Below are 27,481 nucleotides of genomic sequence, written 5' to 3' on the forward strand. Positions count from 1 at the left end.
GGATATCAACACAAACTCAAAACTTTCCTTGCCAAAAACAGGCTACTGAAAAAGCTAAGCCAGTTTGAGGCCGACAAAGATATGGATAATTTAGCGAAGAACATCCAACAGGAAATAAAAGCAGCTACTTATGAAATCAAAAACAAATGTCCAAAATTATGGTGGGACGAGAATTTAGCCAAATTATTCAGGGAGTTTGCAGAGTCGCAGAAGAAGGCCGCTTCAGAACCCTCCTTTCAAAATTATTGTTCTGCTGTTAACCTCAAGGTTAAATGGAAAAAATCTGTTAAAATTGCCAAAAGAACTAGCTATGCCAGGAAGTTAACAGAGTTAAATGTAAAATCGAACTCAAGAGAAGCCTGGAGATTCCTCAGAAATCTAAAAAACTGTCAAGAGGACACCCCAGAAATTTTCAACCCTGACAAAGCTGGGCCATACCTGGAATTCCTTAACGAACAAATAACCTCAGAAGCAAAGGATGTAGACGAAGAAATGTACTCAACCAAGAACAATGAAAATATTTTCTTTTCCTTGGAAGAGTTAGAGGCTGTGTTAGTCAGAAACAGAAAAACGGCAGGAGGAATTGAGCACATCACATACGAGATGCTGAGTGCTCTTAACACTAGTATAAAGACAGAACTTGTACATTTTTACAACCGTCGAGTGGCTATGTGCGATTTCCCAGTCGAATGGAGATCTATCAGAATTGTACCAATACCGAAAAAAAACATGGATCTGACTGACTTAAAACATTTTCGACCCATATCCCTCATTTCGGTTCTAGCCAAGACAGTAAATGGCATGGTGAAAGCCAGGCTGCAAAAGCATATACAAGAAAACAAGATTATACCCTACAGATCTTATGCATACCAAAAAAACAAGTCTGCAGCGATGTGCATAAATGATGTCATCAATGTGGTAGCGGCAAAGAAAAAGAACAAGGAACACGTTACTCTTCTGGTTGTTGACCTCAACAATGCCTACAATTGTGTCAACCTGAAATTCTTAAAAAGACTAATGGAAAATGAGTGTTTTCCTAAAACATACATTGACTGGATCATCAGTTTTATGTCTATGAGACTACTGAAAATAGGGGAAGCTGTTCAGGTAGTTCAGGGAGGAATCCCACAGGGCTCTTGTCTGTCGCCCCTCCTTTTTAATGTATACACAAAAAGACTACATCAGATCTGTGATAGAAATACTCATATGATGCAATTTGCAGAGGACTTCGTTATAATCTCTCACAACAGAGAGTTTACTGTAGCGGTTGAAAACCTTAATAAAAAACTAAATGACTTTAACCTTCTATGTGGTGATCTCGGTTTTAGCTTCAATCCAAGCAAATCTGCAGCAATGAATGTAGGAAAAAGACAGGTCAGAGCGGTAAATATTTCTGTTAGAAATGTGCCTATACCAAATCGAAAAGATATCCGTTTCTTAGGCAGACTGATTAGCGCAAACATGTCAAATGTCAGTCATGTAAAAATGGTTAAAGAACAAACAAAACGAGGGGGAACGTTGTGAGTTGCTGCGGACACCGCAACTCTACGGTTATACCCGATACTAAGTCAGTATGGCCCTCCTCCGGCAGACGCCGCTAATATTAAACGACACGACAAAGAGTGCGTGCGAGAGAGACTGAAAATCAGTCTGAGCGTGACGTCGGGCGCTGCGTAGCCACTGCAAATTGATTTGTTCCTATTGGCTATAAAAATGATTTGATCTGATCCAGATTCAGCAATCTGATAGATATGGTCATTATCTATGATTCTGCGTTTTTAGTTTTCTCGAATGTGCAATATTGTGGATGCAACAGATTTTCGTTCTTTGTGTGGGCGGAAGGGGGTGGGGTGAAATTTTGAGATACACGTTTTATAGTAAGATCTAACAGGAGTGCGGATACCAAATTTGGTTACTCTAGCCTTAATAGTCTCTGAGATTTTTGAATATCCCCAGATTTTCGTCCTTTGCGGGGGCGGAAGGGGGTGTGGCGAAATTTTGAAACAAACTCGTCTCGGTCCGATATATAAGGAGTGTGGATACGAAATTTGGTTGCTCTAGCTTTTATAGTCGATCTAGGCGCTAATGTTTTACTCTAAGCAAAGCCGGCTATGCTACGTGTGTGTTAGAGAGAGACAGGGCGAGAAAAAATAAAATTGTTTTCTTGATGCTGGCTATAATAATAATACGATCTTATTCAAATTCTGCAGTCTAAAAGATATGGTCATTCTCTACGATTCTGCGTTTTTTGGTTTTCTCGTATCTTTAAAATTGTCGATGCCACAGATTTTCGTCCTTTGTGGGGGCGGAAGTGGGCGGGGCGAAGTTTTGAAATATTTTTGTAGCAGTGACATATCACAGAAGTCTGGATCCAAAACATCGTTGCTCTAGCTCTTATAGTCTTTGAGCACTAGGCGCTAATAGGGACGGACAGACGGACGGACGGACAGACGGACAGACAGACATGGCTCAATCGACTCGGCTATTGATGCTGATCAAGAATATATATACTTTATGGGGTCGGAAACGATTCCTTCTGGACGTTACACACATTCACTTTTACCACAAATCTAATATACCCCAATACTCATTTTGAGTATCGGGTATAAAAATGCAACAGACTCCTCCAGCTTGCGACTACTATCAAATCAGGTCTAAAACCTAAAACAAGTACCAACATCTTCAAAGCTTTTATTAGAACAAAACAAGAATATGCTATCACAAGTTTTTCAGACATGGGATCTGGAGCAAGTAAAGATATAGAAATAGCGCAAGCTAAATCACTTAGAAGGTGTGTTGGGGTGCCACCTGACACAAGCAAACACGAAATTTTTGTCCTCGCTGGTGTAATGCCACCTGTTTTCAGGGCGAAATGGCTTACAGCCAAAGAACTGCTTAAAATTAAAAGGTTCAATCCTACATTAGTTGACGAGCTAATACGCTCAAAAGCGGATACGAGTACGTGTGTAACTTTAAGAGAATTTAATTCCATCTTTGTAAACACTCAAGAATGTGATAGTGTTAACACATGTAACAAAATCCATGTATTAGATAAATTTTTAACTAAGGGTAAAGAAGAATACTCGAATGAAGAAATAAAAACTATATTTAATGAGATTCTGAACAAGTACAGAAAGGACGACTGGAACATTCTATCAACAGATGCCTCAGTTACAGAAAGTACATGTGGCATAGGAATAGTAGAATGGCCTAGTGGAAATATCCACAAGTACAAAATAGAAAACAGATTATCCTCAGTAGGAGTCGAACTCGTAGGACTTAAAAAGGCCTGCGAACTATGTCTTAAATATAATTACAAAAAGGCTTTGATTTTAAGTGACGGATTAGGAGCTATTAATTTAATTAAAAATAAGAATACAGACTCGTACCTAGTGAATGATATTCACAACATAATTAACCAATCAGACATTCAGAAACTTGACATTCTATGGGTCCCTGGTCACAAGGGTGTGGCCATCAACGAAAAGACTGACATAGCAGCAAAGGCTGCTACAAGTGAGGGGTTTACAATAAATATAAAATACAGCTACAAGGAGGCTCAAAGAGAAATTAGGAACTTTTTAGTTTACAAATGGAATGAGGACTACAGGACGAAGTGTAGGACGAAGGGATCCAGCCTCATAGACATATTTCCCTGGCATTTTTTTCTTAAATGGAATGCTAAAAGCATCAAGACCATTAACAGACTTATGACGGGACACACATACGACAAAGTCTTCCTACACAGAATCAAAGCAATTGACTCAAATACCTGCGAAACGTGCAATGTAACTGAATATGCCGAACACCTGATCTTCGATTGCCTAAAAAAAGAAAACCAAAAACGTAGAATTGTAGAGAATGACCATATCTTTAAGACTGCGGAATCTGAATTGGATCGTATTATTATTATAGCCAGCATCAAGAAAACAATTTCATTTTTTCTCGCCCTGTCTCTCTCTAACACACACGTAGCATAGCCGGCTTTGCTTAGAGTAAAACATTAGCGCCTAGATCGACTATAAAAGCTAGAGCAACCAAATTTCGTATCCACACTCCTAATATATCGGACCGAGACGAGTTTGTTTCAAAATTTCGCCACACCCCCTTCCGCCCCCGCAAAGGACGAAAATCTTGGGATATTCAAAAATCTCAGAGACTATTAAGGGTAGAGTAACCAAATTTGGTATCCGCACTTCTGTTAGATCTTACTATAAAACGTGTATCTCAAAATTTCGCCCCACCCTCTTCCGCCCACACAAAGGACGAAAATCTGTTGCATCCACAATATTGCACATTCGAGAAAACTAAAAACGCAGAATCATAGATAATGACCATATCTATCAGATTGCTGAATCTGGATCAGATCAGATCATTTTTATAGCCAATAGGAACAAATCAATTTGCAGTGGCTACGCAGCGCCCGACGTCACGCTCAGACTTATTTTATGTCTCTCTCTCACGCACTCTTTGTCGTGTCGTTTAATATTAGCGGCGTCTGCCGGAGGAGAGCCATACTGACTTAGTATCGGGTATAACCGTAGAGCTGCGGCGTCCGCAGCAACTCACAACGTTCCCCCTCGTTTTGTGTTGTTTTATCAGCCTTGAATGCACCACACTCACACACGCGCACAGCATACATACATATGTATGAGGGTTTCTTTCGTATTTTCCAGCTCTGTTGAGATTCAAATAGTGCTCTTATTATTTTGATTTCCATTTTATTATACAGTCAAGGAAAAAAGTCAACATACAGCACCGATTTTTCAATATTTCGGGTTTTCGCAATGAAAATTAAAAAAGTTGGTATGCCATTATTTAGGACACTTAAAGTTATTATTATTTCAGAAAAAAAACTTAAACAAAAATGATGTATACTAAAGTTACAACGAAAAAACATAAAATGTTCACGGAAAAAAGTGTACATACAGCCTCTATGCTTTTGTATTATAGTCTCAAAGTCATCTTAATATTAATACTTTTTATACTTTTAATATTTGGTTGGTCCACCATTGGCATCTTTTACAGCCTGTAGTCGTCGGGGCATCGATGCCACCAAATTTTCGGTTGTTGTGGGCGGAACTTCGGCCCAAGCTCGAATGAGGGCGGTTTTGAGGCTTTCTGATGTTATACTTCCGTACCAATCTTTCTAAAATGTCCCAAAGATGTTCGATTGGGTTAAGGTCTGGGCATAATACAGCAACCAATCACGCACAACATGTGCGGTGTGCTTTGGATCGTTGTCCTGTTGGAAGATCCAACTGCTTCCCAGGCTCAATGTATCCACCGATGTGCTCCAAAATTGGCGGAACACATCGAAAAGTGTTCAGGAGTCATTGTGCACCTAAAAACAATTGCCAATTTTTTGCACAGGATGGTTTCAAGAGCCGAGTTCCACGAAAGAAACCATTGAGCGTGCGTGAGCGAGCAAGCGCAGCGTTGCCAGCAGCATTTATTTAGCTAACTTAACCGATGACATCGTAAATTCACGGAAAAGCAGGTAGGACAAAAGCAATTAAGCATTGGCCTTCCATGGGGCAGAATCGGGGTAAACCTTGGCGTTTCAAACCGATTGAATGTATGTGGTTTTAACAGGAATTTAATTTTACAAAGTAGGGCGTGTGTTGGCCGTCAGCCATTGGGTGCTACAGGGGGACAAACGGATGACGGGTCGGCTCGCACAACTGTGAACTCGGCGCAGGCGCAGCCGCTCCGGTTAGTAATACCCGGTGCGGTCTGCGTCTCACACCCCCCCCCCCTAGGACACAGAGAGTTGCGAGCGAACCGTCACCCGCCGTAACTGTGCACACCGGTGGAAGTGCGACTATACTCTCCCCGTGAGGGCGGCTGGAAACAGGTCCTAGCACGGTCATGTCTCTGCTAGGATGCTGGCGAATGGTAGTCGGGCGGAGAGAAGAAAACTCTCAGTGAAATTACCCCAATCCAAGGTGACACTGTTATATGCCGAGGGATGCATGGCCGGGGGGTGCCCGGTCGCTAATATGCGGACTCTGGATACCTGCCGACCTCCAGTTTAAATCAGGCTGCCCGGGGCAAGCGGGCTATGCCTCGGGAGACCAACCCCTTCCCGCCTACTCGTGGGAACAAAAATGCCAAACATATTAAAAATACCAAATAAAAACACCGCAAGGGAGCTCGGTACTCCTCTTAAAGTACCGGAGGGACAAGCCAATCCCTCTGCACCAGCGCCTGGGAAACCGGGTCCAAAGAAGACGGGGAAGGAGACTGAGTCGGTCCACCGTCTTCAGGCAGCAGCCGCAGCGAGGGGGGCCCGAAAAGCCAATCGGGTCCTTCCAAGTCGGGTGGCTCCAAAGGCGAAGCGGATACCGGGGTGGCTGCCAAGCAGAGCGTAATCGCGGCTGGTAAGCGCACCGGGACCGAAGAACCCATGGGAGCCCCGGCGGGCAGCGTCTCTGCACCACGGGGTGGAAAGCCGTCGTACCAGGACAGGAGACGAGCGGCTTTCATCCTGTCCAACGAAGACCCGAACTTCAAGGCGTCAGCCGAAGGAAAGGAGCAGAGGCTGTGGGCCTGCTCAATCCTTCCACTGTTCCAGCCAGCCAAAGCCGGAAAGGGCGCAGCCAAGGCCGCCAACAAGCGGCAACGCTCAGCGGAGGACCCCGCAAATCAGCCAGGCCAAGCCCAGCAAGCCAAGCGGGTGAAGACCCACCTCACGAACCGGTCGTTCGCTGAGGTGGCGAGGGGCAGGACCCTGATCGGTGTCCTGGACAGGGGCGCCGAGGACGGCCATGTCCCTCGCGATAAGTGGCACCTGGTGGAGAACGAGCTCCAGGACCGGTTCCTACTGGAACTGGAGGAGAACGGCGGACCACCGCCAAAGTGTGAGGACGCAGGGTGGCATCAAGGCAAGGTGAAAGCCATCGCCTGCCAAGACGCTCGCTCTGCGGCTCTCTACATGAAGGCGGTGGCGGCCCTAAAAGAGGTCTATCCAGGGGCGAAACTGGAGGCCGTGAAGTGGGAAGATGTCCCTAGTCGCCCGAGAGCCAGAGCGTGGGTCTCGGCTAAGCCTGCATAGCCTGAGAAGATCCTCAGGTTACTGCAGGTCTGCAACCCCCACCTTCCTACAGCCGATTGGAAGGTGGCAAAGGTGGAGGATATCCAAGGGCAGAGGCGCCAGATTATCCTCGTCCTAAATGAGGAATCCATTGATCTCCTCGCAAAGTCGGACGGTGTAGTGGATTATGGCTACAAGAAGGTCACCATATCCACTTACAAGTCCGATCGCAAGGGCAGGCAAGCGGAGGTCGAGCCAGACCCGGAGCTGCCGGAGATCCCAAAAGAGGGGGCCTCGTGCGAGGAAGACAACCCGGCGTCGGATGCGGCGTCCATGATGTCGGACGATATCTTGGACGACTACGCGTTCGACGAGAGCGACCTAGCCAGAGGCCTCAGCCACATCGTTGTCGGGGAGGAGCCGGAGTCCCCTGACAGCGATCTAGAAGTAACAATGGTGGAGGCGAGCCTCAGGAATGTCGTTGACGCTCCTGCAGATAAACCTCCACCATTGTAAGGCAGCATGCGCTGCTCTACTGCTCCACCTGGCCAAGGGTGGAGCCGACATAGTCGTCATTCAGGAGCCCTGGATCCTCGGAAACAGGGTCGCCGGTCTGAGGACTTCTGACTACAAGCTATACGTAGCTGAAACCGCAGGTAAAATTCGTACCTGCATTCTTGCAAAAAGAGAGTTGCACTTATTTTTGCTCCCAAATTTCAGCAATGAAGACCACACCGCAGTGAGCCTCGAAGGCCAGGAGCGCTCACTGAGGATCTGCTCCGCATACATGGGGCATGAACAACCAGACCCCCCTCCACACGCGCCTCTCCGGGCTCTAATCGCAGACTGCTCGGCCAAGGACATCGGCCTAATTGTGGGGTGCGATGCCAATGCACATCACTGTCAGTGGGGAAGCACTGACACAAACGAAAGGGGTGAGTACTTTTTCAGTTACTTACTGACCACTCAGATGGTCTTACTAAACCGGGGTAGTGATCCCACCTTTATCATTAAAAACCGCAAGGAGGTCCTGGACCTCACGCTTGCCTCTCATGAGATACAGCGTTACATTGTATCCTGGAGGGTCCTGGAAGAGCACTCCTTCTCGGACCACAGGTACGTGGAAACTGTCTTCTCCTTCTCAGTACCGAAGCCAGTCCGATTCCGAAACATCAGGTGGACAAACTGGACTCGGTACTCTGATTACCTCTGTCGTGTTCTCCCTGAGCCCCCATGTGAGGAGGGGTTCTCCACGGAGGCCACGATTCGTCTTCTTAAGATCTTTACCGACGCCTGCAATAAGGCGCTCGACAAAGCATGCCCCTCTGGCAAGAACAGAGGCCGGAAGAAACCTGAATGGTGGAATCCGAAACTGGGTGAACTCCGGAAAGTCTCCCGGAGACTCTTCAATAAAGCTAAGGCTGAAAACGTTGAGCAAAACTGGGCCGAATACAAGGCCAGTCTGTCAACCTACAACAAAGAACTTAGAAAAGCCAAACGCGCCTCCTGGCGTAAGTTCTGCAGCGAAATCGAGAGTAACTCAGAAGCCTCACGCTTCTCTCGAAGACAACACCCACCCTGGGCTACTTGAAGAACACCGACCAGTCGTGGACTACGTCCAGCGAGGAGTCGCTAAATCTTCTCCTAAACACCCACTTCCCTGGCTGCGATGAAAACAGACCCAACTCCCCCGCGCCCCCTTCTGTCGCCTCAAATGCCATCTTGGGACTGCTAAGCCAGGAGAACATTTCCTGGGCGATCAGAAGCTTTAAACCCTACAAGTCCGCGGGGCCAGACGGCATTTTCCCTGCCCAACTGATTCACGCGGGACATAAAGCCATTAACTGGCTCAAAATAATTTACGAGGGAATCTTCTCCCACGGGTGCATTCCTGACACCTGGCTTCAGACCAAAGTCGTATTCATACCCAAGGCAGGCAAGCCCTCGCACACTGCCCCAAAAGATTTCAGACCCATAAGTCTATCGTCTTTTCTTCTAAAGGCGATGGAGCGGCTCCTGGGGCTGCATCTAACGGCGTGCATTCCGTCCAGTCTGATCTCAGACTCCCAGCATGCCTATCGGAAGGGAAGATCCACCGAAACGGCCCTACACTCGATCACATCGATCATCGAAGCATCCCTTAAGTTTAAGGAGTACACCCTAGTACCCTTCCTCGACATAGAAGGCGCCTTTAACAACATCCTTCCGACCGCCATCACGGGCGCACTGACGGATCTGGGCGTTGACTCCAGGACGGTGAGCCTGATCGATCAGATGCTACAATGCAGGACGGTTGAGGCATCACTGGGGACGTCAACGTGTACCAGATTTGTCAGCAGAGGCACACCGCAGGGCGGAGTCCTCTCGCCCCTCCTATGGAACGTGGCAGTAAACACACTGCTGCGGGAGATAGAGGGGGGTGGCTGCCGTGTGGGGGCGTACGCGGACGATGTTGCCATAGCATTCTCCGGAAAATTTCCGCAGACATTGTGTGAGTGCATGACAAGTACTCTCACGAAAATGTCGAAATGGGCAGACAAATGCGGGTTAGGCGTCAACCCGTCTAAAACGGAACTGGTGCTTTTCACTAGGAAGTACAAAGTTCCGGTACTGATTCCCCCAAGACTATGTGGGGAAACGCTAGTCTTCAGCAACAACGCCAAGTATCTTGGCCTAATCCTCGATAGAAAGCTCGATTGGAAATTGAGCATAGAGGATAGAGTAAAGAAGGCCACAGTGGCCCTCTATACTTGCAGGAAAGCCATCGGACTAAAATGGGGAATGACCCCCTATATAGTTCGGTGGCTCTACACCGCCATCATACGACCAATCATGCTCTATGGAGTGGTGGTATGGTGGCCAGCCTTGGACAGAAGGACATGCCTCAATAAACTCAGCAGAGTTCAACGCATGGCAGAGCTATGCATAACTGGCGGGCTACGCACTACTCCAGGGGAAGCCCTGGATACTGTGCTGGACCTCCTCCCTGTGGATCTCATGGGAAAGAAGGTGGCAACACTTTCCGCCCTCAGAATGAGAGAAGCCAGACTGTGGAAAGCATCCGCGGTTGGGCACTTGGGAATCCTGATGAGACTCCCGCAATTACCAGAGAGGACAGATTACTGTATCCCCAGTGATCACCTCTCGACGCCCTTCCAGGTATCAATCCCATCTAGGGAGGACTGGGAGATGGGCGAACCAGGACCTGCAAATGCGGTCCACTTCTACACTGATGGCTCAAAGCTAGACGGCCGCGTGGGAGGCGGAGTCTACTGCAGCGAGCTGAACATCAGTCATTGCTTCAGGCTCCCGGATCACTGTAGTGTGTTCCAAGCGGAGGTTGAAGCCATCAAGGAGGCCATTTCGATCGTCTCCAAATTACTTCTAGATACGCACTTAGTGTGCGTCTTCTCGGACAGCCAAGCAGCTATCAAAGCTCTAGGCTCAATATCGTCGAACTCAGCGACTGTAAATGACTGCCGCAGGTCTCTGCACGAGATCGCAGAGCAGTTAGATCTCTTCCTTATATGGGTCCCCGGCCACAGGGACATCGAGGGGAATGACGCCGCCGACGAGCTAGCCAGGCAGGGTACTACGATTCCTCTCCTACCGGAGAGGGAGCAAGTAGCGATGCCCTTGGCTACGTGCAGGCTCCTAACGCACGAATTGTTCGAGCAAAATGCCAATAGGAGATGGCAGCAAACCGTTTCCTGTAAAGTCTCAAGACTGATATGGCCATATCGATCGAAGAAGCGCTCAGCAGAGCTGTATAAACTCAGCAGAGCACAGTGCTCTGCAGTTACTAGAGCCATCACGGGACACTGGCAGATCGGCACTCACGCCTCTAGACTGTCAATCCCTCATAACGACTTCTGCAGGAGTTGTCGCGACGAGGAGGAGGAGGAATCGGTCCCCCACTTCTTCTGCCACTGCCCAGCCCTTGGAAATCGTCGTCTTCGAATTCTCGGGGCCGCTTTCCTCACGGACATTTCGGACCTGTCCGTAATCAAACCAGGGACCTTGTCCAAATACATCCAAGCCACCGGATGGGACTGCCCTTAACCTGCAGTAGTATGCTCTCACGGTTCGGGCAACGCGAAGGGGCACATGCCCATGCGGCAACACAACGGACCTTTTATAGGTCCAAGTGAGCTTGGGGGCGGGAGGCTCTTATCCCCCCCCTCCCGGCTACCGCCTTAACCTAACCTAACCTAGGGCGTGTGTTCTTGCTGCTGGCAATGCTCTTGCCGTGACGTTGTTTGTTTTAGTTTTTTTAACCCCAATAAACACACGCACACACTTGTATTTATTCGCCGAATTTCGTGGGGTGTCTACTGCATTTATTAATACATATTCCAGGCTCTGTCGCAGCTGTCTAAAGACGTATTCTCTTTCTCGACACTTGACACACACTTGATAAAGTTGAATGCTTATTTTTGCTTACTTTTATTATTCACTTTTATTTTCATACGTGCAATGGTAAACAGACACTCAGAAATATACCGAAACTACGTCACAAATTTCAAAATATGCCGAAAATATACTGACGTATTATTTGTATTCAAGCTGAATCAAATTGCTTTCGGTCACTTCCTTTTCATCAGCGAGCGAGACCGGTCGTGTTTTTTCTTAACAGTCTGAAAAGTGACTTTTTCCAAGCAACAAAGGCTTAATTAAAAGTGATTGTACAAATTGGATCATTGTTTATTTCATACAAATCTTCATCAATATATAAATTATTCCTCTTTTCATTCCCCAAAGGAGAGGTAAGTCTTTGGCAATCTGGTTAAACCAGCAAGTATGGCGGACGCCGGTCACTCGGTGTCTGCCAAATTGAAACCCCCTGATCAGGTGGCAAAAAGCGGCAAAATTCAAACCCAAAAAACAATAGCAAAAAACTTCAGTGCTTTGTGTTCAGGTGTGAAAGAGGACATATTCGACAGCTTGACTAACGAAAAGTACCCAGCAAAAAAGATGCGCAAGGAACAAAAAAGCGACAACACCAATACAGACATAAATAACAAAATGCTGATAGACGATGACAGTAACAAAATGGTGGAGGCTTCTGACGGTGTGACCGTTCACAATTCTCACACAAATGCCATAAATGGTTTTACTGGAAATACTGAAATGACTAAAACACTGAATAAAAATACTAATCCCATCAAATGTAGGTATCGGAAGAGAAACAGTGTTGTATAGTGAGTGCCACATCGGTGATGCGGCTGTACTAGTATCGACTAAGAACAGTACCATCTTCGAAAACAAAAACACCAAAAATGGCTTATTCTTTTTTGAAAAAATAAGACACCTTAAAATCAAAGGAATTAAAGAAATCGTAGCTCTTGCGCCACTCTATACAAGATTTATTTTAAGGTTTTCAGCGAAGCAAATGATTTAGTTTTAAATGAGGAGTTAAAAAAAATGAATTTAGTGGTATTTATACCAAAAGACTATGTGGAATCCTATGGAGTAATTAAAGGGGTGCCCCTCGGTTTTTCTGAGAATGAAATTATGGATAATATTACTTCTAACATAAAAATTAAGTCAATTGAAAGATTAGCAAGAAGGCAGAAAATTACAACCGATGACAACAACGAAACATTCAAGCTCATACCATTAGAAACAGTCAAAATTGGTTTTGAGGGTTCAGACATCCCAGAAAAGGTATCTCTTTTTGGGATATGTGGGATGAAAGTAAGCATATATGTTCCCAGAGTAAGGCAATGTTATAATTGTGGCAGACTTGGTCACACTTCGACCAGATGCAAATCAGCTAGGAGGTGCTATAAATGCGGAGTCGAGGAGTGCAATGGGTCGTGCACTGGTCTCAAGTGTATCCTTTGCAATGGGAAAAATCACTCAGCTAGGGACAGACTGATGTGCCCAGTATGGGAAAAGGAGATGGACATTAACAAAATAATGACAATCAAAAAAATCGCGCGTAAGGAAGTGCTTAGCACTTACTCAATCCATCAAAATTTTTCGCTGTTAGATAATTATGAAAAAAACTATCCAAAACTAGACCTAAATGAGGAAAATGTTCAAACCAAAAACGTTAAAGCAAATGAAGTTTTAAAAAAATACAGTTATGCGAGCAGGTTAGTGCAGAGACCTTTGGTTCCTGCACAAAAACCCCACTATCACTTAGAATCATATACCAGCGATACTAGTAATCACGTACCATTTTTTGAAAACAAAGAACTAAAAGAAAACAAATTTACCATTCAACAGATGGTTGACATGTTGTCTCGTTTAGTCGACTCAAATGATGTGTCACATCCATCAAAAAAAGTGACCAGTACAAATGATTACAATATGGAACATAATGCAGACAGAAAAATGAACAAACAGAGAGAAACGAACCTTTTTAAAACATCTAAATAAATATGAAATTTTTACAACATAACATTCAATCTATTAAAGCCAATAAAAACGACCTAGTATTCTACTTAAACAATGAAAACTTCGACTTTGCCATTCTGGCTGAAGTTTTCTCTCACGATCTCCGTTTTAGGAAACTAGCTAACTTCAATATGTTAGAAAAACATAGAGAGGACGGTTATGGAGGAGTGGCGATTGCCTACAAAAAAGAATTAAGAGTTAAAAGACTGATATATGAGACAGAGCAAGATATAATTATAGCAAGAACCATCAACAACAAAGATAAATTTCTTATCACCTCAGTATATTTTGAACCTTTGTTGTCTCTTGCATCCTTCAAGCAAGCGATTAACAATCTCCTTGAATATTTAGATGCATTCGGAAAAGTCATAATTGCAGGAGATTTTAACGCAAGACATACCTTTTCTGGAGACAGAACCAACAGTGGAAAGGGAACTTTTCTCATGCAAGCTATGTCAAATGCTGGCTACAGTCTAGCAAATGACCACAGTCTCACATTCAGAAGACACATCGACTCAACATCAGGGTCTGTACTCGATTTAACTTTCACAAAGGGTATTCATATAGAGAATTGGAAATGCGAAAAGTTTTACCTAGGAGGCAGCCACCATCACCCAATAACCTTTGAAACAGCAGGATATCAACACAAACTCAAAACTTTCCTTGCCAAAAACAGGCTACTGAAAAAGCTAAGCCAGTTTGAGGCCGACAAAGATATGGATAATTTAGCGAAGAACATCCAACAGGAAATAAAAGCAGCTACTTATGAAATCAAAAACAAATGTCCAAAATTATGGTGGGACGAGAATTTAGCCAAATTATTCAAGGAGTTTGCAGAGTCGCAGAAGAAGGCAGCTTCAGAGCCCTCCTTTCAAAATTATTGTTCTGCTGTTAACTTCAAGGTTAAATGGAAAAAATCTGTTAAAATTGCCAAAAGAACTAGCTATGCCAGGAAGTTAACAGAGTTAAATGTAAAATCGAACTCAAGAGAAGCCTGGAGATTCCTCAGAAATCTAAAAAACTGTCAAGAGGACACCCCAGAAATTTTCGACCCTGACAAAGCTGGGCCATACCTGGAATTCCTTAACGAACAAATAACCTCAGAAGCAAAGGATGTAGACAAAGAAATGTACTCAACCAAGAACAATGAAAATCCTTTCTTTTCCTTGGAAGAGTTAGAGGCTGTGTTAGTCAGAAACAGAAAAACGGCAGGAGGAATAGATCACATCACATACGAAATGCTGAGTGCCTTAACACTAGTATAAAGACAGAACTTGTACATTTTTACAACCGTCGAGAGGCTATGTGCGATTTCCTAGTCGAAGGGAGATCTATCAGAATTGTACCAATACCGAAAAAAAACATGGATCTGACTGACTTAAAACATTTTCGACCCATATCCCTCATTTCGGTTCTAGCCAAGACAGTAAATGGCATGGTGAAAGCCAGGCTGGAAAAGCATATACAAGAAAACAAGATTATACCCTACAGATCTTATGCATACCAAAAAAACAAGTCTGCAGCGATGTGCATAAATGATGTCATCAATGTGGTAGCGGCAAAGAAAAAGAACAAGGAACACGTTACTCTTGTGGTTGTTGACCTCAACAATGCCTACAATTGTGTCAACCTGAAATTCTTAAAAAGACTAATGGAAAATGAGTGTTTTCCTAAAACATACATTGACTGGATCATCAGTTTTATGTCTATGAGACTACTGAAAATAGGGGAAGCTGTTCAGGTAGTTCAGGGAGGAATCCCACAGGGCTCTTGTCTGTCGCCCCTCCTTTTTAATGTATACACAAAAAGACTACATCAGATCTGTGATAGAAATACTCATATGATGCAATTTGCAGAGGACTTCGTTATAATCTCTCACAACAGAGAGTTTACTGTAGCGGTTGAAAACCTTAATAAAAAACTAAATGACTTTAACCTTCTATGTGGTGATCTCGGTTTTAGCTTCAATCCAAGCAAATCTGCAGCAATGAATGTAGGAAAAAGACAGGTCAGAGCGGTAAATATTTCTGTTAGAAATGTGCCTATACCAAATCGAAAAGATATCCGTTTCTTAGGCAGACTGATTAGCGCAAACATGTCAAATGTCAGTCATGTAAAAATGGTTAAAGAACAAACAAAACGAGGGGGAACGTTGTGAGTTGCTGCGGACACCGCAACTCTACGGTTATACCCGATACTAAGTCAGTATTGCTCTCCTCCGGCAGACGCCGCTAATATTAAACGACACGACAAAGAGTGCGTGCGAGAGAGACAGAAAATCAGTCTGAGCGTGACGTCGGGCGCTTCGTAGCCACTGCAAATTGATTTGTTCCTATTGGCTATAAAAATGATTTGATCTGATCCAGATTCAGCAATCTGATAGATATGGTCATTATCTATGATTCTGCGTTTTTAGTTTTCTCGAATGTGCAATATTGTGGATGCAACAGATTTTCGTTCTTTGTGTGGGCGGAAGGGGGTGGGGCGAAATTTTGAGATACACGTTTTATAGTAAGATCTAACAGGAGTGCGGATACCAAATTTGGTTACTCTAGCCTTAATAGTCTCTGAGATTTTTGAATATCCCCAGATTTTCGTTCTTTGCGGAGGCGGAAGGGGGTGTGGCGAAATTTTGAAACAAACTCGTCTCGGTCCGATATATTAGGAGTGTGGATACCAAATTTGGTTGCTCTAGCTTTTGTAGTCTCTGAGATCTAGGCGCTAATGTTTTCCTCTAAGCAAAGCCTCCTATGCTACGTGTGTGTTAGAGAGAGAGACAGGGCGAGAAAAAATGAAATTGTTTTCTTGATGCTGGCTATAATAATAATACGATCCAATTCAGATTCCGCAGTCTTAAAGATATGGTCATTCTCTACAACTCTACGTTTTTGGTTTTCTCATATCTTTAAAATTGTGGATGCCACAGACTTTCGTCCTTTGTGGGGGCGGAAGTGGGCGGGGCGAAGTTTTGAAATATTTTTGTAGCAGTGACATATCACAGAAGTCTGGATCCAAAACATCGTTGCTCTAGCTCTTATAGTCTTTGAGCACTAGGCGCTGAAGGGGACGGACAGACGGACGGACGGACAGACAGACAGGGCTCAATCGACTCGGCTATTGATGCTGATCAAGAATATATATACTTTATGGGGTCGGAAACGATTCCTTCTGGACGTTACACACATCCACTTTTACCACAAATCTAATATACCCCAATACTCATTTTGAGTATCGGGTATAAAAATGCAACAGACTCCTCCAGCTTGCGACTACTATCAAATCAGGTCTAAAACCTAAAACAAGTACCAACATCTTCAAAGCTTTTATTAGAACAAAACAAGAATATGCTATCACAAGTTTTTCAGACATGGGATCTGGAGCAAGTAAAGATATAGAAATAGCGCAAGCTAAATCACTCAGAAGGTGTGTTGGGGTGCCACCTGACACAAGCAAACACGAAATTTTTGTCCTCGCTGGTGTAATGCCACCTGTTTTCAGGGCGAAATGGCTTACAGCCAAAGAACTGCTTAAAATTAAAAGGTTCAATCCAACAATGTTTGACGAGCTAATACGCTCAAAAGCGGATACGAGTTACACACGTACTTTAAGAGAATTTAATTCCATCTTTGTAAACACTCAAGAATGTGATAGTGTTAACACATGTAACAAAATCCATGTATTAGATAAATTTTTAACTAAGGGTAAAGAAGAATACTCGAATGAAGAAATAAAAACTATATTTAATGAGATTCTGAAAAAGTACAGAAAGGACGACTGGAACATTCTATCAACAGATGCCTCAGTTACAGAAAGTACATGTGGCAAAGGAATAGTAGAATGGCCTAGTGGAAATATCCACAAGTACAAAATAGAAAACAGATTATCCTCAGTAGGTGTCGAACTCGTAGGACTTAAAAAGGCCTGCGAACTATGTCTTAAATATAATTACAAAAAGGCTTTGATTTTAAGTGACGGATTAGGAGCTATTAATTTAATTAAAAATAAGAATACAGACTCGTACCTAGTGAATGATATTCACAACATAATTAACCAATCAGACATTCAGAAACTTGACATTCTATGGGTCCCTGGTCACAAGGGTGTGGCCATCAACGAAAAGACTGACATAGCAGCAAAGGCTGCTACAAGTGAGGGGTTTACAATAAATATAAAATACAGCTACAAGGAGGCTCAAAGAGAAATTAGGAACTTTTTAGTTTACAAATGGAATGAGGACTACAGGACGAAGTGTAGGACGAAGGGATCCAGCCTCATAGACATATTTCCAGACATACCCAGTAAACCCTGGCATTTTTCTCTTAAATGGAATGCTAAAAGCATCAAGACCATTAACAGACTTATGACGGGACACACATACGACAAAGTCTTCCTACACAGAATCAAAGCAATTGACTCAAATATCTGCGAAACGTGCAATGTAACTGAATATGCCGAACACCTGATCTTCGATTGCCAAAGATTTGCCGGGCTCAGAAGGAAATTCAAAATCTTTAAATATTATAACAATTTACATCAATTTACATCAATTTACATGAAACATCAAACATCAGCAAGGAATGTCCAGCCAGCCACAGTGAAGCCTGCACCTTCACGTGCATTGCCCTTGAAGCCTACAGCAGGCCCAAAGCCCAAGGCAGCAGATTTGGTCGTTGGACCTTCTGCAAATGGGGTTGTTCATTTGCCAAATGTGAGGACGCAACCATTCGAAAAGCCGGCCGTGAGTAAGCCCACCTTAAAAATACCAGCAGTGAAACCAAAGCCCATTAAAGGAGGCGGCGGAGGGGGAGCTGCGGGAAAATTTAAGTCGACCGCAGTAGCAAAAGGGCCGGCAATAAAAAACAAGCTTGCCAGCCAATTGTCGACCAGAATGAAGGCCAAGAGCAACGTCAGCAAGTACGTAGGTCTTCAAAAGAATGTTTGAAATCGGCCGGAGCTGATGAGAGAGTTGGTTGAGGCTGGGACCACTGAACTCCCACTGCCTCCCAATAAGCCGCTGGAAGAGAAGATAAGTTTCCCTGCTCTGGCCACATTCACGCTGTGCAATACGAACAATTGCAGTCAAGAAATGATAGAAGCCTTGGGTGAGATTTCAAATCTGAGTCCAGTGGGTCCAATGAGCAGCCACCGAGATTCGAAAGCGAAGCGGAAATTTGACTTTTCTAGGTACTCTTTGATAAAAACGGCAGCTGAAGAGAGTTTGATCTTGGATCCATATCTGGCTAAGGGTAAGTACAACAGGAATAAAATGGAGTAAAATGTAATATTATTGGTTTCCAGATCCAGATGATAAAGAACAAGAAAATTCTACTCTGAAGGCAGCTGCGGAGCAAACCCCTCGCAGGATTTCCGATGAGAAGCCCAACTACTTAAGTCCATATGTGAGCGTCTCGCGCGGTAAAGTCAACTCTCGCTGTGAGCGTGAGAAGCGAAACAGCATGTATTTGCCGGCGGGCCCTCGAGTCGGTGCTCTACTTTCGCATACAGCTGGAGAATGAGATTCGACGACTGCGAGATATCTGCAGCGAGTGGGAAGCCTATAGCAAGGAGAATGAGGCGCATCTGGTTGAGACGGGCGGCATAGATATGATCAATGTGGCCATTGGACAGACAAATTTGCTCTCTACCAAGAAATTGATGCAGTTCAGCGGTCTGATTGACCGTTGCGAGGCGGGAGCTACGGGCAAGAACCATCGACCCTACGATGGCAGCGAGGAGACGAAACCCGTCCAGGCAGAGGATCTGGAAGGGTGGTGGGACATGCTGCGACTCCAGAGTGAGAATGTTGACAAGCGCTTTGATAACTTGAAGCGATGGAAACAGAACAATTGGCAGGACCCCGATGCAGTTGAGGAATCGAAAATACCAGCCAAGCCTGTGGCCAAACCAAAGTCTAAGCTGGGCAACAATTTAAACGCTAAGCCCAAGGTCAAGGCCAGCAGTAACTTGATGCAATTACTCCGCAAGGCCCATGCTGAAATGAAAAAGGCTAAGGCGGATGTGGTATCAGCGGACGATGCCCCGCAAACTCCATCTCGCAGCAGCACTCAGCGTGTGATCGTAGTACGCGACCGTCGGTCCTTCTCTCCTGCTCGCACCGTCCTGCGCATGTCTGTAGGCGAGAGCCGTTCTTCCAATGGTGGCAACACTCTGCTCAAGTCTGCTATATTGGCCGCAGCCGAACAAAACGCTCTTAATCATACCCCCCTCCCAATAAGGGACGCCAGTCGATTCTGAAAAAACCAGGGACCAGCAAGCGTGAAAGTCGTGGAGTTATTTTCAGTACAAAAAAAATGTACGGCACTTCAAATTCACCTACGAAGAAGGCACTATTAGCGATGACCAGGGCCCAGCAGAAAATGAGCCGCAATCCGCGTCTTAGGCCATCCACCGGGTTTGTGTAGTTTATCTATCATTTATTATTTAAAGTTACGTTTTTGTTTATATGTATAGTATTATTTAATTCTGAAAATTATGTTTCGATTTCAAAGCCTTGCTTTATATTTTTTTTTTTAATTAAGTACATCAATCAATCAAATAAAGGAAAAAAACGAGGGGGAACGTTGTGAGTTGCTGCGGACACCGTAACTCTACAGTTATACCCGATACTAAGTCAGTATGGCTCTCCTCCGGCAGACGCCGCTAATATTAAACGACACGACAAAGAGTGCGTGCGAGAGAGACAGAAAATCAGACTGAGCGTGACGTCGGGCGCTGCGTAGCCACTGCAAATTGATTTGTTCCTATTGGCTATAAAAATGATCTGATCTGATCCAGATTCAGCAATCTGATAGATATGGTCATTATCTATGATTCTGCGTTTTTAGTTTTCTCGAATGTGCAATATTGTGGATGCAACAGATTTTCGTCCTTTGTGTGGGCGGAAGGGGGTGGGGTGAAATTTTGAGATACACGTTTTATAGTAAGATCTAACAGGAGTGCGGATACCAAATTTGGTTACTCTAGCCTTAATAGTCTCTGAGATTTTTGAATATCCCCAGATTTTCGTCCTTTGCGGGGGCGGGAGGGGGTGTGGCGGAATTTTGAAACAACCTCGTCTCGGTCCGATATATTAGGAGTGTGGATACCAAATTTGGTTGCTCTAGCTAATGTTTTACTCTAAGCAAAGCCGCCTATGCTACGTGTGTGTTAGAGAGAGACAGGGCGAGAAAAAAATGAAATTGTTTTCTTGATGCTGGCTATAATAATAATACGATCCAATTCAGATTCCTCAGTCTTAAAGATATGGTCATTCTCTACAATTCTACGTTTTTGGTTTTCTCATATCTTTAAAATTGTGGATGCCACAGATTTTCGTCCTTTGTGGGGGCGGAAGTGGGCGGGGCGAAGTTTTGAAATATTTTTGTAGCAGTGACATATCACAGAAGTCTGGGTCCAAAACATCGTTGCTCTAGCTCTTATAGTCTTTGAGCACTAGGTGCTGAAGGGGACGGACAGACGGACGGACGGACAGACAGACATGGCTCAATCGACTCGGCTATTGATGCTGATCAAGCATATATATACTTTATGGGGTCGGAAACGATTCCTTCTGGACGTTACACACATCCACTTTTACCACAAATCTAATATCCCCCAATACTCATTTTGAGTATCGGGTATTGTTGTTACTCCGTGCGTAATGAATAGCGCGTAGTTTTGTGTTTGTCGCCTTTTAGTTAGTCACTTCCTCTGTTTTTATACCCGATACTCAAAATGAGTATTGGGGTATATTAGATTTGTGGTAAAAGTGGATGTGTGTAACGTCCAGAAGGAATCGTTTCCGACCCCATAAAGTATATATATTCTTGATTAGCATCAACAGCCGAGTCGATTGAGCCATGTCTGTCTGTCCGTCTGTCCGTCCCTATTAGCGCCTAGTGCTCAAAGACTATAAGAGCTAGAGCAACGATGTTTTGGATCCAGACTTCTGTGATATGTCACTGCTACAAAAATATTTCAAAACTTCGCCCCGCCCACTTCCGCTCCCACAAAGGACGAAAATCTGTGGCATCCACAATTTTAAAGATATGAGAAAACCAAAAACGTAGAATTGTAGAGAATGACCATATCTTTAAGACTGCGGAATCTGAATTGGATCGTATTATTATTATAGCCAGCATCAAGAAAACAATTTCATTTTTTCTCGCCCTGTCTCTCTCTCTAACACACACGTAGCATAGGCGGCTTTGCTTAGAGTAAAACATTAGCGCCTAGATCTCAGAGACTATAAAAGCTAGAGCAACCAAATTTGGTATCCACACTCCTAATATATCGGACCGAGACGAGTTTGTTTCAAAATTTCGGCACACCCCCTTCCGCCCCCGCAAAGGACGAAAATCTGGGGATATTCAAAAATCTCAGAGACTATTAAGGCTAGAGTAACCAAATTTGGTATCCGCACTTCTGTTAGATCTTACTATAAAACGTGTATCTCAAAATTTCGCCCCACCCCCTTCCGCCCACACAAAGGACGAAAATCTGTTGCATCCACAATATTGCACATTCGAGAAAACTAAAAACGCAGAATCATAGATAATGACCATATCTATCAGATTGCTGAATCTGGATCAGATCAGATCATTTTTATAGCCAATAGGAACAAATCAATTTGCAGTGGCTACGCAGCGCCCGACGTCACGCTCAGACTGATTTTCTGTCCCTCTCTCACGCACTCTTTGTCGTGTCGTTTAATATTAGCGGCGTCTGCCGGAGGAGAGCCATACTGACTTAGTATCGGGTATAACCGTAGAGTTGCGGCGTCCGCAGCAACTCACAACGTTCCCCCTCGTTTTGTGTTGTTTTATCAGCCTTGAATGCACCACACTCACACACGCGCACAGCATACATACATATGTATGAGGGTTTCTTTCGTATTTACCAGCTCTGTTGAGATTAAAATAGTGCTCTTATTACTTTGATTTCCATTTTATTATACAGTCAAGGAAAAAAGTCAACATACAGCACCGATTTTTAAATATTTCGGGTTTTCGCAATGAAAATTAAAAAAGTTGGTATGCCATTATTTAGGACACTTAAAGTTATTATTATTTCAGAAAAAAAACTTAAACAAAAATGATGTATACCCTCTGAGGGCCGTCCGGGTCAACCTAACCTAAAGTTACAACGAAAAAACATAAAATGTTCACGGAAAAAAGTGTACATACAGCCTCTATGCTTTTGGATTATAGTCTCAAAGTCATCTTAATATTAATACTTTTTATACTTTTAATATTTGGTTGGTCCACCATTGGCATCTATTACAGCCTGTAGTCGTCGGGGCGGAAGATCCAACTGCTTCCCAGGCTCAATGTATCCACCGATGTGCTCCAAAATTGGCGGAACACATCGAAAAGTGTTCAGGAGTCATTGTGCACCCAAAAACAATTGCCAATTTTTTGCACAGGATGGTTTCAAGAGCCGAGTTCCACGAAAGAAACCATTGATTTCAGAAAAGAATCGAATTTTGCGCCTGGAATTCGCCAAAGCGCACTTAATTTAAGGATTTGGAAAAGCGTTTTATTTACAGATGAAAGTAAATACAACATTTTCAGAAGTGATGGCCGTTCCAGAGTTTGGAGAAAGGCAAACACCGCTCTTGACCCTATAAACATAATACCCACCGTCAAACATGGAGGTGGTAGTGTAATGGTTTGGGGCGCTATGGCGTCGCCTGGAGTAGGTAATTTGGTGTTTGTGGAAGGGAATATGGATCGCTTCCAGTATAAGAAGATATTGGAAGAAAATTTGGAAACATCGGTGGATACATTGAGCCTGGGAAGCAGTTGGATCTTCCAACAGGACAACGATCCAAAGCACACCGCACATGTTGTGCGTGATTGGTTGCTGTATTATGCCCCAATCTCCAGACCTTAACCCAATCGAACATCTTTGGGACATTTTAGAAAGATTGGTACGGAAGTATAACATCAGCAGTCGGGAATGCCTCAAAACCGCCCTCATTCGAGCTTGGGCCGAAGTTCCGCCCACAACAACCGAAAATTTGGTGGCATCGATGCCCCGACGACTACAGGCTGTAATAGATGCCAATGGTGGACCAACCAAATATTAAAAGTATAAAAAGTATTAATATTAAGATGACTTTGAGACTATAATACAAAAGCATAGAGGCTGTATGTACACTTTTTTCCGTGAACATTTTATGTTTTTTCGTTGTAACTTTAGTATACATCATTTTTGTTTAAGTTTTTTTTCTGAAATAATAATAACTTTAAGTGTCCTAAATAATGGCATACCAACTTTCTTAATTTTCATTTCGAAAACCCGAAATATTGAAAAATCGGTGCTGAATGTTGACTTTTTTCCTTGACTGTATAAACAATAACTCATATATTTGATTGCGCGTTGTGTGTAGTTCTCCTCTCCTCTCCTTTCTTTAATATTCTTGGGCGAGAAAAGCGATTAAAAATACACCGACAACCGACAAGGCAGGCAGAGCGAGAACTGACAGGCGGCGGCGGCAGCGGCGAACCGACACCGACAGAGAGGGGAGTGTGTGCGTGCGTGAGCGAGCAAGCGCAGCGTTGCCAGCAGCATTTATTTAGCTAACTTAACCGATGACATCGTAAATTCACGGAAAAGCAGGTAGGACAAAAGCAATTAAGCATTGGCTTTCCATGGGGCAGAATCGGGGTAAACCTTGGCGTTTCAAACCGATTGAATGTATGTGGTTTTAACAGGAATTTAATTTTACAAAGTAGGGCGTGTGTTCTTGCTGCTGGCAATGCTCTTGCCGTGACGTTGTTTGTTTTAGTTTTTTTTTAACCCCAATAAACACACGCACACACTTGTATTTATTCGGCGAATATCGTGGGGTGTCTACTGTGTTCCAGTCCCACCTGAACGATAGGTGGCCAGGGCTGAGGGCGACGCGCCATCTAGCGGAAGTCCAGGGAGGCTCGATGGTGTATTGGTACATCGGGGGGAGCTGGAGCCGTCACTGGGGATATAAGGAAGAGAATAGGATTAGTTATATGTATTAGTAAGGGAAAAAGGGATAAATAGGAGTGAAAATATTAGAAAACGTGGATTGGATTATAGAAATCGTGGAGCGTGGACGGAGTAACGTCGAAATTGGAAATTTTGTGCTTAAAACAGAAAGTTTGAAGTGAGTACAGAAAAGGCGGGCGATAAATTAGGTTGTAATGCAGAAAATTTTACTAACAGCCGGCAAGGAATATAGCCACCAGAACCGGGCCAGAAGGTTTCCTGGAGAGGAACCCTGGAGTTCGAGAAAGTCGACTGCAGAGAAGAAGACTGCCCAACGGAACCTGAGTGAGTTCGTTCCAGTTGCGCGTGTGTGAGCCAAGTAGCGTGGGACGTGTGAAGGGGGAGGGTGAAAGAGGACGATTTAGCTGCCAGGGCGATTCTAGCCACACCGCACGATCGTTGCATCGCCTTCCAGTGCGTGCCACACGTTTGGTCTCATTCACCAAGTAACAACCCCGAAACCCTATTCACACACACACACACGCGCACACGTATACACGGACCTATATAAATTTAGGGCTGACCGGCCACGGCCAGCGATCGCCCACGTCGTTTGAACTTAAAGAAAAAAAACATAATCCGCACTCCAAACACCGTTCCACATTAAATGTTATTTTGTTCCGTGTGTTGTCCTTTATTTAGAAATTAGTATTAGCTTAAACCGTTTAACAAAAAATCTTGGCCATTGAAAAAAAAATATGTAAAAACACCAACACCTTTCACGAACCTAAATCTGCGATCAGCTGTTCAGTGCCAGAAGATTAACCCTTAGTGGGTGACGCGGGGGTCCCATCAGTCCACCGTATTTGGTCGAGCGATTTGTGGAAAAATATTGTTTATTGTTTATGTCCCGGGGACCCTTAACAAGAGCTCTTGGTCGGTTAAGTCTCCGTAGGGGCCCGAGTTAAATTAACTCCCGTAAAACTGGATCCACTCATCTACACATATTCCATTACGTATGGGTGAGGGTATCCCTGTTGGTTGAACGAAATTTCAGCAGTTATTTCCTTGTTTGCCTTTGTGTCGAACGTTTTGGTGTTTCTTAGTGGTTAGTGATAATTTTGAGTATAGCTATTTATTAATGAGAAAGATGAAATTGTCAATTTACGATTATTAAAGCTTGGATATATATTGAAGCATGATGCATTAAATTTAAAATAGAGGCAGGACGCGTGGCGTAAGCCATGGGTTAGGCCAGCCGTTACCGTTCCAGCAGAGGGTGGCCAAAATGAACGTTGTGTTTGGTCACAGGTAGGGCGGGCGCGCGAAGTGATAACACCCAAGCTTCACCCACTTGATAGCCGTCTGTTTATGATTTTCTTTGTTGTTGTTAGGTTGTTGTTAGTTTTGATGTCCCGAGAAGTAGTATGTCTCCTTTTTTGTCTACATTTGGCGGGCAAGGGGAACTACCCAGCCCTGGGGTCGACAGCTAGCCGGCATTGCCCTCTGGGAAACAAGCCAAGTGTAACAAATGGCGCCCAACTTATTTTCGAATTCGCATGCATCTGGACTGACGCAGGTTCGGGTGGTATTACAAGAAATGTCACTCGGGCTGGTAAAGGCAGATGAGGGGAATGAAAAAAAATAATAAATTTAGTGGAGAAGACGACAGCTCGCGAAGTGCAGTTTAGCGGTCCCGGCAGAAGTCGCTGCTGCAGGCTTAAGGTGAGCGTAAAGCTGGTCCTTAATGGCGCGGGGTGATTGATGCTAGGGATGGATAGACGGAGGCAGTTAACGGATATATAAAATATGTGATAGGGACTTACGAATTACAGTTGAACATTTTGTCGCTATTCGATGTCGCAAGTGAACGTAAGTTCACTGCCGTTCAACAAAAAAATGGACAGGGAGTTTGCGACGGACACATTGCCTGGTGGACTGTGATATCGAATAAATCTGTGATGGAATGTGATATTGGAATAAGTTAGAGTAAGTCATGTAGGTAAATGTTCATTGTAGTTTCGCACCTGTTTGTTTAAAACAAATCCGCTTTCGTGTTTTTGAACCTGTTGTCTGTCTGCCGAGAGGTGGTGAGGAGTAGGTGGCCCGGGAGTCGTAAAGACAACCCGCGATGCATCTGTTGTCATGGCAGATCGGTATGATGGATGACAGGAACAAATCACAAGCAAAGTGAGCTCATGCACCGTGAGGCTTCTCGTTTATCGGCCATCGCTTAGAGCGATGACTAGAGTAGATGACAGGCCACACAAAGGTGGTGTTCGTAATTGTAGGATATCCGTAGGGCGACTGTCAAGTGGAGCGCAGAAACTGGAGCGGTTGCTGGTCCCGGCTAGTCACGTGTCCCCCTCTTAATGAATCTTGTAAGAAGAAGAAGAACTGTTAGGAATTTTTGTTGTTAGGTTTTGTGTTGTGTTGAATGTGTTTGAAGTTTGAGTGTCTTAGGTGTCGATCGAATATACATGTATGTTATTATTTATTTATTAAAAAATTTAATTGCATATATCTCGTTAACGGCGCTATTTGTGGCAATATTTATATCGGTATTTATTTATTTATTTATCGGAGTATTTATTGGTCCGAAGCGTGGTGTTATTTATTCTTACTAGTTATTTCTTTGGGTATTTATTTCTTTATTTATATATATTATCTTAGTTTAGGAGTTTCCCTTTTTTTTTTTGTAATATTGGTGTTGCTCGGTGCAGATGCCACAAGAAGGGGGTAGTCGACAGCATCATACGCGATCACGCGTAAACAAAACAGTGGACCAGATAGGAGAAGTGTCAGGAGCGATGTTTGGTCTAGATCGGGAGGAACTTGGAGCTGTGGGTGGGTTGCCAAGAACACCGGTACAGGCAAGGTCAGAAGAATGGCCAATGTCCGATCCTACACCCACGCTTGCTTCCGAACTGGCATCAGCAGTCAACGTATCGTTGGCTCAGGCTCATGCGACACACAGGGCAGCGAACACTGACTCGATTAGTCGGGTGTTGCAGGAGGAGTTTCGTAAGGGATTTATCGAGATGATGCACCAACTCAACGAGGGACTCCAGC

General features: G+C 44.1%; 1 protein-coding gene across 1 annotated transcript; it reads left to right on the forward strand.

The window, feature by feature from the left end:
* The first annotated feature begins 18,491 nt into the window (after positions 1–18,491).
* Positions 18,492–19,753, forward strand: LOC117191150 (guanylate kinase-associated protein mars-like). The gene is made up of 2 exons (XM_033396117.1): positions 18,492–18,687; positions 18,740–19,753. The coding sequence occupies exon 2, from the start codon at positions 19,046–19,048 to the stop codon at positions 19,694–19,696; it is 651 nt and encodes a 216-aa protein (XP_033252008.1). The 5' UTR covers positions 18,492–18,687; positions 18,740–19,045; the 3' UTR covers positions 19,697–19,753.
* Positions 19,754–27,481: the final 7,728 nt, after the last annotated feature.

Source organism: Drosophila miranda (genome assembly GCF_003369915.1).
Source record: "Drosophila miranda strain MSH22 chromosome Y unlocalized genomic scaffold, D.miranda_PacBio2.1 Contig_Y1_pilon, whole genome shotgun sequence".
Taxonomy (NCBI): domain Eukaryota; kingdom Metazoa; phylum Arthropoda; class Insecta; order Diptera; family Drosophilidae; genus Drosophila; species Drosophila miranda.